At 41.3% G+C, this 16,726-nt stretch overlaps 1 protein-coding gene across 1 annotated transcript in view; it reads right to left on the bottom strand.

The window, feature by feature from the left end:
- Positions 1 to 16,726, bottom strand: part of LOC125455527 (cation channel sperm-associated auxiliary subunit beta-like) — an 86,237-nt gene that overhangs the window by 68,349 nt on the left and 1,162 nt on the right. Inside the window, exons 2-3 of the mRNA XM_059649413.1 lie at positions 2,161 to 2,284; positions 343 to 501 (exon numbers count right to left, since the gene is read on the bottom strand). Coding sequence (XP_059505396.1) covers positions 343 to 501; positions 2,161 to 2,284 — 283 coding nt within the window. The remainder of the gene's footprint in view (positions 1 to 342; positions 502 to 2,160; positions 2,285 to 16,726) is intronic.

Raw genomic sequence — 16,726 nt, 5'->3', positions numbered from 1 at the left:
TTCTGGAAACATATCTAAAGTGAATAGGAAACAGAAAGAGTGGGGAAAATGGTCATTGAAATGGACATTTCCTATGTAAGTTATGTCAATGTAATTATTTTGTAACACAATTTTTTGACATTTCTTAGACACACCAGTGAAGCCCTACATATTATCTATGTAAAATAATACTGCTGAATTAAAATCATTCACTGGCTAACGCTGTCGGCTTTTGTAGAACTTGAGCACGGCATGCATCAACTTCGTATGTCTTGTCTAACTACATTCAAATGCATCCAGCATCCACTTTTTTTAGTGCAACATGTATGACTTATTGATTCGAAAAAACTGCAACTTATATACCTGAATTAGGCAATTCATGTCTGCTGAATACAGGTGCAATAATGGCCATGTCAGAAGCACAAAGCCGCCTTACAATTATCAGGGTATGAGCAAGTTGTAGAAATGGAAATATATCAGCTACTTCAACATGTACACCAAGCTCCCACTGCAAAAGAGGTTCTGTAAAAACACAATGGTAAAAAGTCATGACACTAGAACAATTGTTAATAACTGTTCCTTGTTTATGGGTATATTGTTTGAATGAAAACTCAGATATAACTTTACGAGGCACTGCTACAGGCAGAATTTCACCATCCATGAGTTGGAAACAGAAGGATAAATATACACCTCTAATTATTTGCTTCCAATTGATTTTCACTCAATGCATTCCAGATCCTTATGTTAAATGAAATTGTTCACTGGATGTGGGCATCATTAAATAGGCCAGCATTCATTGTCTATTTCTAATTGCCCTCGGGAAAGTGGTGCTGAACAATATTTTTAAACATGGTTCTTCCATATGATTTGGGAACATTTACAATACTGTTTCAAAGGCTGTCCAAGAATGATAATAGAACATAGAACATAGAACATTACAGCACAGTACAGGCCCTTCGGCCCTCGATGTTGTGCCGAACTGTCATACCGATCTGAAGCCCATCTAAGCTACACTATTCCATGTACGTCCATATGCTTATCCAAAATCCAGCAACATAGTTCCATATTGGGATAGGTAGTGGTATTCCGTTGTATTTGCTATTCCTGTATATTGAGATAATAATATGTCATGGATTCGGAAGGTACTGTCGATTGGAAGCTACTATCAAAGGAATCTTGGTGTGGTTCTGCTTTGCATTTTGTTTACGGAAAATTAAAGGTTTGGCATCCTCAGAAACCCAAGGTGTAAAACCAGTGTCTCTAGAATCAAAGACTAGTCAGTGTCTGTTCGGGCATTACTTAAGGTAGCTGTTTAGACTTCTGTCCAAAGGTCAGGTGACCACTAACTACTTTAAACATCAGAGAAAGAAAGCAGAATTCTCTGGGTGATCACAGGCCTTACTACTTGACTAGTGATCCAGAACCCCATGTTGATCAAGGGTTCAAATCTCGCCACAGTAGATTTAAATCTAATAAATATATGGAGTGAAAAGCTAGCCTAACAGTCAACATATTTCCTGGGGAGCAATATTAGTTAACCTGGGGACCAGAAAGAGGACTTTGAGAATCATCAATTTAGTGGGAATAGTTGCATATTCAGATGTCTGTAAACTAAATGTCCAATAGGTTCAGTTTTCAACTCACCTCTCACGACATCGAGTAAGGTTCCTTCTGTTGAGAACAAACGTGTCCCGTAGTGCAGTTTTAATCTCACATACCATTCATCTGCAGGGAATACATCTATCATACAAAATAATGAACGTCAGTTTCCATGGGTCAAACAATCAAAACGAAATATGACAATCATAATAGCCTGAAGACTTGTACTCGAAAAATTATTTCGACTAATGACTTTTATTACATTGAACCTTTTGTTGTTTATATAGGGTGCAATTGTGTCTGCATTTGTACCTCAAAGACTTCGAGTGAACAGATTTGCTATGGTCTTTATTGCTATTGATTGAAGAGAACTTGATGATGAGGAGTCTAAAATGAATGCGCTCGGAAATGCAATCCACGCTTGGGTGCAGAATTTCTGTTCAACCGAAATCAGGCTCTCACTTCATTCAGTTGTGTACAGTGGATGTAGAATCATAGAGTCACATAGGAAAGCAACAAGGCCCTTTAGCCCACTGTGCCTATGCTGACCAACGAACATCAAAATACACTAATCCTATTTACCTGCACCTGGTCCATAGCCTGCTATGGCCTGGTATTTTAAGTACTCATTCAGATGCTGCTTAAATGTTGCTAGAGTACCTGTGTCCACCGCCTTCTCAGGCAGCACGTTCCATATATCTACCACCTTTTGAATGAAACATTTTTTTTTCAGATCTCTTCTAAACCACTTGCTCCTCACCTTAAGCATATATCCTTTGGTCTCAGACCTCACTGCCATGGGGAGGAGATTTTCACAATCTTCTCCCTCTATGCCTTTCATAATTTTGTATACCTCAATCCACCCCTCAGCCTTCTCTACTCCGTGGAAAACAAACCCAGACTAACCAGTCTCTCCTCATAACTAAGACTTCTAATCCCAAGCAACATCTTGGTGAATGTTCTCTGCACCTTCTCCAGTGCAATCATATCTTTCTGATAGGGTGGAGACCAGAACTGCACATAGTATTCCATCTGTGGCCTAACCAATATTTTATAAAGTTGCAACAAGACTTCCTTGCTCTTAGAGATAATAAGAACTGATGAAGTTGGAATCAGAGATAACACAGTGTAGAGCCAGAGGAGCACAGAAATTTTCTGAAGAAGGGTCCCAACACAAAACATCAACTTTTCAGCTCCTCTGATGCTGCCTGGCCTGCTGTGCTCTCCCTTGGTCTTATATTCTACTTCTTGGTTAATGATGACAAGCATCCTGCATGCCTTCTTCACCACCTATCTACCTACGCTGACACCTTTAGCAATCTATGGACTCATACACCGAAGTCCTTTTGCCTTGCAGCACTCCCTAAGGACCTACCATTCATTGTGTACATCTTCTTTATTAGACCTCCCAACATAAATAAACTTGCACTTATCAGGATTAAACTCCATCTGCCATTGCTCTGCCCGGTTTACCAGCTGGTCAATATCAGACTGTAGCCCGAGACCATCTTCTTCACTATCAACAACCCCACCAATTTTTGTACTATCTACAAACTTACTAACTGAAACTTCTACATTCTCATCAAACTTGTTAATACTCACAATAAACAGCAATGGTCCCAGCACTAATCCCTGTGGTAAACTGCTGGTCACAGGCTTCCAATTATGAAAACAACCCTCCACCATCACCCTTTTCCTCCTACTTATAAATTAATGTTGGATCCAGTTTGCTAACTTGCATTGGATTCCATGGGCTGTTACCTTTTGGACCAGTCTTCCATGTACAGCCTTGTTAAAGGCCTTAACCGAGGTCCATGTAAACCACATCAACTGCAATACCCTCATCAATATTACTACCTGGTCTATAATTAACTGGATTATGCCTGCTGCACTCTTGAACAAAAGAATCACATTAGTTATCCTCCAGTCATCTGGTGCTTTGCCTGGGGCTGCAAAGTGTTAAATATATGCACCAGTAATCACTGCCATTGCCTCCCAAAGCAGCCTAGGATATATCTTATCAGGCCTTGGGGATTTATGCACTTGTATGTCCACCAAATAATCTAACACCTCTTCCTTATTAATCATAACATGTTGTAGAATCTCACCATCCCAACTGATAACCTTGGCTACAATGTCTTTCCCCTCTGTGAATATAGATGAAAAGTATTCATTTGAGACCTCACCCATGTCCACTGGCTCCACACACAGGATGCCCCAGTAGTCTCAAGAACAAGGAACAAGGAACAAAGAAAATTACAACATAGGAACAGACCCTTTGGCCCTCCAAGCCTGCGCCAATCCTCTACTTAAACCTGTTGCCTATTTTCCATGGAGCCGTATCCCTCTGCTACCTGCCCATTCATGTATCTGTCTAGATACAGCTTAAATGATGCTATCGTGCACGCCTCTACCACCTCCGCTGGCAACGCTTTCCAGGCACCCACCACCCTCTGCGTAAAGAACTTTCTACGCATATCTCCCTTAAACTTTTCCGCTATCACCTTGAAATTGTGACCCCTAGGGGAAAAAGCTTCTTGCTATCCACGCTGTCTATACCTCTCATGATTTTGCAGACCTCAATCAGGTTCCCCCTCAACCTCCGTCTTTCTAATGTAAATAATCCTAATCTACTCAACCTTTGTTCATAGCTAGTGCCCTCCATACCAGGCAACATCCTGGTGAACACCCCTCTGCACCGTCTCCAAAGCATCCACATCCTTTTGGTAATGTGGCAAACAGAACTCTATGCAGTCTCCTCCTATCCTTCAAGTAAAGAAGTTTTCAGAATTGAAATAAAGAAAGATTTGCATTTATATAAGATCATACAGGCATAAGAAACAGGAACAGAAGTAGGCTACTTGACCCTCAAACCTGCCCTGCCATTTAACAAGATCACAGCTGATTTGCCCCAAATCCACTTTTGTACCAGTTCATCATAGCCCTTAACTTCCCAATACTTCAAAAATCTATCTGTCCCATTTTTAAATACTTTTAATAATCTAGCCTCCTCAACACTCTGGGGTGGAGAGTTCCAGGCGACCGCTACTCTTTGAGCTTGAGATTCTCTCATCAGTAGAAACATTTCAATAACTACTTGTTATGTATTTAGTTGAAGGTGCTGACCTTTTAAGAGAGCTGATCAAGTGACCTGGAGGGGCAGAGCTTGGGTCCATTCTAGAACTGGCTGTGGCAGTGTGAGGACATTAATAAAGTGTTCCTGTTCAAATTTACTCAAATTTACAATTTGTCTACCTGGATTATAATTCCAGCTTCCGAGGGAGCTCTGACCCAATATTAATCTTACAAGTCCACTCAGAATTTTATAAATTTCAGTAAGTTCTCTCCTCATTCTGAGAAACTCTCATGAATAAAGGCCTAACTTGTTAGCTGTCCTTTGTAAGTGATACTCAATCTTTCAATCTAGGAATCAGAACAGTAAAACTCTTTTGAATGTCTCCAATGTCGGTATATTCTTTACGAAATACAGGGACCAAACAACACAATATTCCAGGTGCACCAACACCTTGTACAGTTGTAACAAAACTTCCTTATTTTTAAGTTCCAATTCGCTGGCAATAAAAACCAACATTCTATTTATCTTAATTATTTGCTGCATCTTCTTGCTATGTTTTTCTGTTTCCTACACGAGAACACGTACATCCCTTTGTGCTGCACTTCTTTAGACTCTCTCTCTATTTAAATAACAGTCATGCAAAGTGAATCTCAGTATACTCCTCATATAGATCTTTTCCCAGAAACTGGAATCTCAAAATGTTTTGTTGACAATTATGCACTGTTTTTGAAAAAGTCACATTTGGAAAAACAGGAACTAATATGCAAAAAGCAAACATTTGCAAAGACCAATGTTATAATGACCAGATAATTCTTTTGTGGTGTTGTCAATGAATGAGGGAAGATCTTTAAGGAAACTGTTGTGCTGGATAACGCATGAGAAAGGTCAAAGTCAAATGAAAGAGCAGACCGGAAATTTTCCTTTCTAGATCTTTAAGATAATAGAAACTGGAGGCACATATTGGAATTGCAGACTCAGTGAAGAAGCCCCAGAAAAACACATTGGACACACCATAATTCCTGTAGTAGGTTGACACACCTTTCTTTTCTGCTTTGTACTGGTGAGGAACAAACTCCCCAGAAAAAAAAATCCATCAAATCGAAATCTTTCTTTGCCCTTTGCTTTAATCCTTTTCAAATAATTAGTTTATCTAATTTTATTGGTCTCTGCCTGAAAAACCAATTTGTCTGAAAACATTTCACATATTAAGAACACTATATGAAAACATTTATTCCTTTTTCCTTGTTATCCATTTAGCCACTTTATAAAACATCAAAATTAGTTGAATAAAACTGCAATTGATGTATTTTGTCCAATTTTAGACATCATACTCTGTGGTTTGAGGTAAAGTTGTTGAGTAAAGATATTTAATGTTGGCTCTATTGAGTGATGTGAGCCAACTTTCTGATGGGGAATCTGATAGGATGCATTGTTTTGACTGTGGGTTGATGCTCATATGGGGATGTTTATTCAATGAAAACAAAGCTCAAGAATTTTTCTTCTTCAATCCAATTCACATGCTTTGTGTAGTTTCCTCCCTGTCCTTACTGTTGCAGGTTTTCATGAGGTGGACTGTGTATCCCTGAATGTAGTGAGTATTTTCTCGGGATTGAAATATTGTGGAGAGCACATCACTGCAAATATAGGAGACCCTTTTGAGTATGTACTGCTGCAAGTTGATCTCTAGTGGTCGAAGCAGAAAAACATTTGCTTTGGGAAACCAACCGTATGCCCCACAATTTTGTTAGTGGTTTTGTGGCCTTCTTTGAAGTCCCTCTGGGATCAAATAGTGGGAGTCGTAGAAGGGGTCATGAACCTTGCATGAGAAGCCTGGCCCTCACTTCCAAGCAGCCATCCTAGGTGTACCTTTAAGATCAGACAATAAGTGATATTTTGGTTTGATTTAATAGAAAAGTATGAAGGTTGCTGTCAGGATAGCAGACATTCAAGAAGTTGAGCTTCTTGGTGTGATCTTGCATCAAGCACACAATAAGGCAATGGTGTCCCCTGCAACAATGATAATACTTCCTACTGAGTGATAATGGGAACTGCAGCTGCTGGAGAATCCAAGATAATGAAATGTGAGGCTGGATGAACACAGCAGGCCCAGCAGCAACTTCCTACTGATGTTGGTAGGGGAGGCAGAGTCACATCCATTTAAATCCCACTATCTTATTGAATACAAATGCTTTTGTAACATCCTGGGACACAATAGGATGAAATATTTTCTTTTGTAGTGTTCCTCTCTAACTGCCCAGAAGCTACTTTAAATGGTAAAGTGATAAATCTACCACAGGACTTTTCTAAAATAAAGAATGTAACAGTGACCATGACCTGCATAGCTACTGAGTGGATTCTCCTCACCCAACTCAAACTGGAAAATCTCTGTGACTACTTCCTTTGTAGACCTTCAGGGATGTGATGATCAAGTAGTATTATCATTAGCTAATTAATCTGGAAACTCAGTTAACATTCTGGGGACTTGGATCCAAATCCCACCACAGCAGATGGTGGAATTTGAATTCAATAAAAAAGTCTGGAATTAAGAATCTACTAATGATCATGAAATAATTGCTGAATATTGGAAAATACATCTGGATCACTAATGTCCCTCATGGAAGGAAAACTTCCATCTCCACCCTATCTGACATACATCTGATTGCAGAGCCATAGCAATGTGGTGGACTCTCAATTGCCCTCTAACTGGCCTAGCAAGCCACTCAGTTGTATTACTCAATATGATTCAACAAAGAAATGAAACAAGTCCACCAGCAGTACAGAGCAAAATGTGGCCGCAAAGTGGTATACATTCAGGAAGGAGGTGCCCTGGAAGTCCTCAACAATGACTACTATGAAGTCTTATGGAGTCACGTTAGAAATGAGTAAGGAAACCTCCTGCCTGAATATCGTGCTGAGAAGAAGTACTGAGGATAGCAAGAATGCAAAAGGTACTCTGGGTGGGAGATTTCAATGTCCACCACCAAGGGTGGTTCAATAGCAGCACTACTAATTCAACTCATTGGGTCCAAAAGAACATAGTTGCTACACTGGACCTGTGGCAGGTGATGAGGGAAAAACATACTTGACCTTTTCCTTACTAATCTGTTGACTGCAGATGCTTCTGTCCATGATAATATTTGTAAGATGGTCCACTGCACAGTCCTTGTAGGGATAAAGTCTTGCCTTCACAGTGAGAATACCTGCCATCGGGTTGTGTGGCACTACCAACTTGTTAAATAGGAAACGCTTCAGACAGATCAAGCAACTCAAGTCTGGGCATCCATGAGGCACTGAAGGCCACCAATAACAGAAGAATTATACACCAAGGATCTAGGTCCAAAACGTCAGCTTTTGTGCTCCTAAGATGCTGCTTGGCCTGCTGTGTTCATCCAGCCCTACACTTTGCTATCCTACGAGCTCATGACCTGGCATATTCCTTACTCAGCCATTACCATCAAGCCAAGAGATGAACCCTGATTCACTGGAGAGTGCAGGAGGGCATGCGAGGAGCAGTAATAGGCATGCCTAAAAATAAGGTGTCAACCTGGTGAAGCAACCAAATGGAACTACTTGTGTGTCAAACAGCAATAAGCAGCAAGTGACAGACACAGTTAAGCGATCCCATAACCAATGGATCAGATCTAAGCTTCATAGTCCAGCCACATTCAGTCTAGAATTGTGGTGGACAAATGAACAACTCACTAGATGAGGAGGCTCCATAAATATCCCCATCCTCAATCATTGAAGAGTCAAACATATTAGTGCAAATAATAACGTTGAAATATTCGTAGCAATCTTCAGCCAGAAGTGCCAAGTGGATGAGCCATCTTGGCCTCCCCCAGTGATTCACAGCATTACAGATACCAACTTCAGCCAATTTGATTCTCTCCACATGACATCAAGAAACAGTTGGAGGCACTGGATACTGTAAGACTATGGGTTCTTACAACATTCTAGCAACAGTACTGAAAATTTGCGCTCCAGAATTTTAAATTTCCTTAGCCAAGTAGTTCAAATACAGTTACAACATGCATCTCTGCAACAACGTGGAAAATTTCCCAAGTAAATTTTGTACACAAAAAGCAGGCCAAATCCAATCTGGACAATTGCTACCCCATTAATCTACTGTTAATCATGAGTAAAGTGATGGAAAATATCATCAATAGTGCTCTCAAGCAGCACCTGCTCAACAATAACCTGTCAGAGACACCCAGTTTGTGGCTGCCAGGGCCACACAGCTCCTGAACACATTACAGCCTTGATTCAAATACAGGCAAAAAAACAGGACTTGGCAAAACTAGAATCAACATATATCGGGGGCAAACTTTTCACTGGTTGGAATCACAACTGGCATAGAGGAAAATGGTTGTGGTTATTGGAGATCAGCCATCTCAGCTCGAGGGCACGTCTGCTGGGATTCCTAAGGATAGTGTCCTAGGCTTAACTATCTTCAGCTGATTTATCACTGATCATTCCTCCATCATAAAGTCAGGAGTAGGAACATTCACTGATGATTGCAAAATGTTCAGTACCATTTGCAACTCCTCAGATACTGAAGCAGTACATGTTCAAATGCAACAACACCCAGACAATATCCAGGTTTGGGCCAACAAAAGGCAAGTAACAAATGCTAGGCAATGTCCATCTCTAGTAAGACACAGTCTAATCACCATCCCTTGACATCCAATGGTGTTACCATAGTTGAATTCCTCACTATCAACATCCTGGGGGTTACCATTGTCCAAAAACTCAACTGGACTCACCATCTAAAAACAGTAGCTACAACAGATCAGAGGCTAGGAAGCTTGAGGTGAGTAACACACCTCCTCATTCCTAAAACCTGTCTATCATCTACAAATCACAAATCAGCAGTGTAATGGAAAACTCCCACTGGCCTGGATGAGCGCAGCTCCAATAACACGCTAGAAGCTTAACATCATCCAAGAAAGTTCTCTTGATTGGCACCACATTCATGACTATCCATTTCCTCCAACCCTGACACTCAGCAGCGACAGTGTGTGCTATCCACAAGATGCACTGCAGAAATTCACCAAAGATTCTTAGACAGTATCTTCCATACCCACAACTACTTCCATCTAGAAGAACAAGGGGAGCAGATACATGGGAATACCACTAACTGAAAGTTCCCCTCAAAGCCAATCACCATCCTGACTTGGAAACATATCGCCTTTCCATCATTGTTGCTGGGTCAAAGTATTGGAATTCCCCCACTAACAGCATTGTGGGTCAACTTACAGCAGATGGGCTGCAGCAGTTCAAGAAGGCAGCTCATCACCACCTTCTCAAGAACAATTAGGGACAAATAATAAATGTTGGCCCAGCCAGAAGCATCCACATCCCACTAATGAATATGAAAAAGCATTCATGAATGAGATAGGATCTTACATCAATTGATAATGGATTTATTGTCACCATTAGACTCGCTTTTAATTTCAAATATATTAATCTAATTCAAATTTCACGATATGTCATGAGGTTTAAGCAGAGTTATCCAGGGTATTAGCTTCAGTTTTTGAAATACCAGGCTAGCAATGTTATCACGATGCCATACTTCCTCTGTAGGACAAACATTACGGCTGGACCATTCATATGGGTGATATCAGAAAGCATTTTTTCACACAAAGCCTAATGGAGGCATGAACTCCCTCTCTAGATCAACTAAATTTGAAAACTGATGTTTATATTAACAGGCAATAGCATTAAAGGATACAGATGAAGTTGAGATGTAGATCAGCCAAGGTATAACTGCCTGGCACACAGACTCAGTGAGATGAATGGCCAGCTTATCTTCCTATGCCTGAGGCATTTAATGCTATCAATTGGGATTGCAATAGGGGAAAATTGCACACATTCTCAAGTTCACAATCGCATGCAATGTCACAGTTTACAAACTAATGATTCAAATAACAATGCAGGAGATGAATTTTTCCTTAATTTGTAAATAATGAAGAGATTTGATGAGGTTGGTTGGCTCGTCGAACTGGTTTGTTGTTTGGCAGACATTTCGTTACCATGCTGGGTAACATCCTCAGTGTAGCCTCTGCAGAAGTGTCAGTGTGTTTTTCCACCTGGTTTTTAAACTCTGGGGTCGGTTGCGATGGATTGCCTCATTTCCAGGCTTCCTCTGTAGTGGAATGTATATGGGGTCGCATTCAATGTGTCTATTAATAGCATGTTTCATGGAGCGCTATGTTTCCAGGAATTCTCATGCTTGTCTTTGCCTAGCCTGTCCCAAGATCTTGGTGTTGTCCCAGTCGAAATCGTGGTTCTCCTTGTCCATGTGAATTGAGATGAGTGAATATTGGTTGTGGCTTTTTGTAGCCAGTTGGTGTCCATGGACTCTTGTTGTGAGTTTCCTTCCTGTTGTCCGATGTAGTGTTTCTCACAGTCACTGCATGGGATCTTGTAGATGACATTGGTCCTGTCCATGGAGGGGAGTGGGTCTTTAGTTCGGGTGAGCACTCTTTGTAGGGTTGACGTGGGCTTGTGTGCCACTCTAATGTCCAGCGGTCATAGAAGTCTTGTGGTGAGTTCTGAAGTGCTCCTGATGTGGGGTAGTGAGACAAGTGTGTAGGGGCATGTAAAATCTTTCAAGAGACCATGATATCGTTTGATGTCACCACCCTATTCACATCAATAGACATACCACTAGCAAGGGAAACAATAGCACAGTGGCTCAGTGGTTAGCACTGCAGCCTCACAGCGCCAGGGACCCAGGTTCAATTCCAGCCTTGGGCGACTGTTTGTGTGGAGTTTGCATGTTCTCCCCGTGTCTGTGTGGGTTTCCTCCGGGTGCTCCGGTTTCCTCCCACAGTCCAAACATGTGCAGTTTAGGTGGATCGGCCATGCTAAATTGCCCATAGTGTTCAGGGGTGTGTGGGTTATAGAGAGATGGGTCTGGGTGGGATGCTTCAATGGGCGGTGTGGACTCGTTGGGCCGAAGGGCCTGTTTCCACACTGTAGGGAATCTAATCTAATCAATGACAACACTACTTGAACAAGAACACAGCCCCAATGAAACCATCTCCAAGGACAACATGCCTAAACTACTGGGCCTATGCCTGGCCGCCCACTTCACCTTCAACAGCCAAACATACGAGCAAATCAATGGGACACCCATGGGATCACCTATGTCCAGAATCATCGCAGATGCAGTGATGCAAAGACTGAAAAGGACTGTTCTTCTGCAAATCCAACCTAAACTATGGATACGCTACGTAGATGACACCTTTGTCATCATTAAATGGACCAAATTAGAAGAGACACGCTAACTCATAAACAACAACCTCATCAGAATAAAGGAAGAGGACAAACAACTCCCATTCCTGGACTTCATGGCAGAGTGCAAGACAAATGGGGAACTGCAAATGAAAGTACACCAAAAAGCCACACACACAGACCAGGTATTGAACTTTAGTAGTAACTGCCCCAGCACACACAAACAAAGCTGCGTGCAAACACTATTTAAAAGGGCAACAACACATTGCAGCAACATGGAACTATGCCAAGAGGAGGAGGAATGTCTCTTTCAGGTGTTCAAGGATAATGGGTATCCAAAGGAGATGCCTAAAGGAACAGCATCAGAAAGATTCTACATGCCCCAACACACTCATCACACTACCCTACATCAGGAATGCGTCAGAACTCACCACAAGACTTTTACAACCGCTGGGCATCAGAGTGGTACACAAGCCCACATCAACCCTACGACAAGTGCTCACCCAAACTAAAGACCCACTCCCCACCATGGGCAGGACCAATGTCATCTACAAGATCGCCTGCAGTGACTGTGAGAAACACTACATCGGACAAACAGGAAGGAAACTAACAAGAGTACATGAACACCAAATGACTACAAAAAGACATGACCAATACTCACTCATCTCAATTCACATGGACAAGAAGAACCATGACTTCAACTGGGACAACACCAAGATCCTGGGACAGGCTAGGCAGAGACAAGCACGAGAATTCCTGGAAGCATGGTACTCCGTGAAGTATGCTATTAATAAACACATTTAACTCGACCCCATATACATTCCACTAGTGAGGAAACCTGGAAGTGAGGCAATCCATTGCAACAGACCCCAGAGTTTAAAAACCAGGTGGGAAAACACACCAATGCTTCATCGGAGGCTGCACTGAGGATGTTAACAAGCACGGTAACGAAACGTCTGAGGAACAACAAACCAGGTCAGCGAGCCAACCAACCTTAGCACCCACAACCCGAGCTACAAATATACTCCAAAACCTTAATGGAGGGACTAAGAGGCGTTGTTTCCGAAAAGTAAAAGGTGATTTCAATTTCTAATTTGTCCTTGTCCTGAGATTAATGCATCATCCCCAAAAATCACCTGTAGGAATTATAATCTTTTCTCGAGGGACAGTCAGATGCCATGCAGCCATATTCTGTACCTAGGTAAAATTAGATTTAAAATAAATACAAACTCGTCCAACAAATTTTAGTAACAATTCTGACAAAATAGTTTCAACTCTCATGGTTAAGAGTTTCTTTATACCTTATTTACAAACACACACTGATACACAGACATACAGGCCTTAAAATGTTGGCTAAATGTAAGTTGCAATATGGTATTTGGAGGAAATCACACGATGACGTCCAGTGAGATTTCTATTGTTATCGTATCAAATGTGCCTTATTAACTACCTGGGCATTTCTATGATATCTCATTAAGGTTAATTCTATCCCCATCTTACCGTGCACCAGTTCCAGAACAGTGTGCCACTCACCCAATCAATATTCACTGAATGACCAGTGTCCTTGTGCCCAGGCCTTCATTGAGAAGCTTTAAGACAAGCATTAGCAATCCATCATTGTCCCTTAATGACACAACAGCACACCGCTGGAATGACTAATGCTACCTTGCATATTTGATAACCCTAGCTACCACTAAGCCACCAGGTCACATGCTTTGCCTGGTCTTTGATACATTCAATCTGTAGACCCTCTCCGACATCCACAACTCATTCCCGATGCCCAAGGGTTACCAATATCCTGTAATTGTCCAGTCAAGGAACATTACAGACAAGCAACAATTCAGATAATTCCAAGCATGAGATAACACAGTGTGGAGCTGGAGGAACACAACAGGCCAGGCAGCATCAGAGGAGCGGAAAGTTGAAGAAGAAGGGTTTCAACGTGAAACGTCAACTTTCCTGCTCCTCTGATGCTGCCTGGGCTGCCATGTTCCTCCAGCTCTACATTGTGTTATCTCTGACTCCGGCATCTGCAGTTCTTACTATCTGAAGATACAGTTTACACCCACAATGCAAACCAAATGTTGACTTCTTGACTTTCACAGTCCATGTTCCTCTCTGCATCCAGCTAATGTCTACTGAACTGAGAGTCAATCAGGTTCTGTTTGCCTTGTTGAACCTGATGTAGCTAAGGTCTGACATCTTCCAAGCAGAGCTTACTCTAACTTGAATTCTTCATCCTTATCCCTAGATGACTGCTCCTGTACCCCTGGCTCCCCAGCATCTATCACGTTGTCGTGTTTCCTGCTTCAATTGTGCCTGAGCACAGCAATACTGGGATGGTGTGGCATACTCAATCTGGGCAGTATTCCAAGTCCCTCCAATATCACTCCAAGTTACAGAAGCATACCATTGGCAGCCTTATCATCTGCTCCACCACAGCCCTGGTTGCAGCATGTGCAGCAATGTGAAGGTGCAGCACTGGATAAGGGAATAGCACTTTATATTCAAAAGGAAGTGTTGTTTGTTCTCTGAACCTGTTGCCATCCCAAACCCACATCAACATTGTACCTTCCTTTACATTCATTAAAGTCCTTCATCATATTTACATTACATACCATGCAGCAATGTTCTCCTTGTCCCACAATACCCTTGATAATTCCATAATAATCATAATTATATAATCACAAAATTGTTACTGTGTAGAAGGAAGTCATTTGGTTTATCATGCCTGCACAGTTTCATTAAAATAATATAATTCCCAAGTTCAAATTCCCTATTTTCCCATACCCTTGCATATTATTTCCATCTAAATAATCAGGGAGGGGGACTGAAATATACTTGAATCATGTATTGAAAACATTAAGAAAAAGGACGTATTAGCAGTTTTAAGAGGCTTGAAAGTGGATAATTCCCAAACCAGATTAAATGTATCTCAGGCTACTTTGGGATACAAGGGAAGACATTGCAGGGACTCTGAAATTAATTTTCAAATTCACTCTGGCATAGGAAGGATGCCAGAACACTAAAGATTTATTTATTTGGTTTATTTATTTATTTGTCAAAGAACAGCTAATGTGGTTCCATTATTCAAGAAGGGTGGTAAGAATAAATCAGGAAACTAAAGGCCAGTGAGTATAAGATGTACAAGATGTGGAGTATGAGATGTCAGAGATAGGTTCTTTACACAGAGAGTGGTGAGTGTGTGGAATGTACTGCCAGCAGTGGTAATAGAGCCAGATACTTCAGGGATATTTAAGCGAATCTTGGATAGGCACATGGATGATTGTCAAATGTAGGGTATGCAGGGTAGTTTGATCTTAGAATAGGATAATAGGTTGGCACAACATCGTGGGCCGACGGACCTGTACTATGCTGTACTGTTCTATGTTCTATAACATCAGTGATAGGGAAATATTGAAAAATATTCTGAGAGCCAAAATTAACCTCCATTTGCAGCATTAATCAACAATAGTCAGCATTGCTTTCTAAGGGAGATCAAGTCTAATACCTTGATCGAATTTTTTAAAGAGGTGACTTAGTGTGGAGATGAAGGTGTTGCAATTGATGTAGTTTACATGGACTTCAGCAGCTTTTTGACAAGAACTTGCATGGTAGAGTAGCTAAGAAACTAAGAGCCCACATGATCAAGGACAATGTGATCAAATTGGATCCAAAATTGGCTAGTGGCAGGAAGCAGAGGGTGACTGTTTTTGTGACTGGAGCCCATGTCCAGTGGCACACCACATGGTTTGGTGCTGGTTCCCTTGCTATTTGTTTTGTATGTTAGCGTATGTTGCAAATATGTTCAGTAAGACCCTAGAGGAAAATTGGTGGTGTGACATATAGCAAGAGGTAAGCCCTAGATATCAATACAATATAGCCGGGCTGGTCAGATGGCCTGATGGTGGGAAATAGAAGTTAATCCTGAAAAGTGTGAGGTGATGCTTTTGGGGGGACCAGCAAAGCAAGGGAGCACATGATGAGTTGTAGGATCCTAGGAAGTACTGAGGATCAGAGGGATCTTGATGTACATGTTCATTGATATTTTAAGGCAGTAGGGCAGGTAGATAGGTAGCTAAGAAGTCAAACAGAATATTGGTCTTTGTCAGGAGGTTATGATGGCGCTGCAATCAGACTCATTCCTGGTTTGGCAGGACTGACTTATGAAGAGATTATATTTCTTAGGACGATATTCACTGGAGTTTAGAAGAAAGAAGGAGAATCTCACAGAAGTTTCTAAAATTCTAATATGATTAAACAATATAAGCACTGGCAAGTTGCTCCCCATGACCTGCAAGTCCAGAACCAGGGTCACAATTTGAAGATATGGGGTAAAGCCATTTAAGACTGAAATGAAGAGAAATTTCTTCATCCAGACAATGGTGGGCCTGTAGAATTTTCTGCACAGCAGTTCAGGCCAAAACATTAAATGTTTTCAAAAAGGGATTAAATTTAGTTATTAGGGCTAAAAGGATCTGGCTACATGTTTGCTTCTCTCTCTCTATTGGGAGTTCAAAGTACAGTAGTGCAGCTGCCCCTTTGTTTTCTGCATTCAACCCAAATAGAGTCATAGTCATACACCATGGAAACAGTTCCTTTGGTCCAATCAGTCCAAGCCAACTATGTTCCCAAATTAAACTTGTCCCAACTGCCTGCATTTAGCCCATATCCCTCCAAATCTTTTCTATTCATGAACTTGGCCAAACGTCTTTTGAACATTCTAACTGTACCTAATCCACCACTTTCTCTGGCAGTTCATTCCACACACAAACACTCTCTGTGTAAAAAAAGTTGTCCCCCATGTCATTTTTAAATCTTTCTCCTCTCTCA

Source organism: Stegostoma tigrinum, chromosome 10 (assembly GCF_030684315.1).
Source record: "Stegostoma tigrinum isolate sSteTig4 chromosome 10, sSteTig4.hap1, whole genome shotgun sequence".
Lineage (NCBI taxonomy): Eukaryota > Metazoa > Chordata > Chondrichthyes > Orectolobiformes > Stegostomatidae > Stegostoma > Stegostoma tigrinum.
The sequence above is the reverse complement of the archived record's forward strand: the minus strand, read 5'-3'. Positions and strand labels throughout refer to the sequence as shown.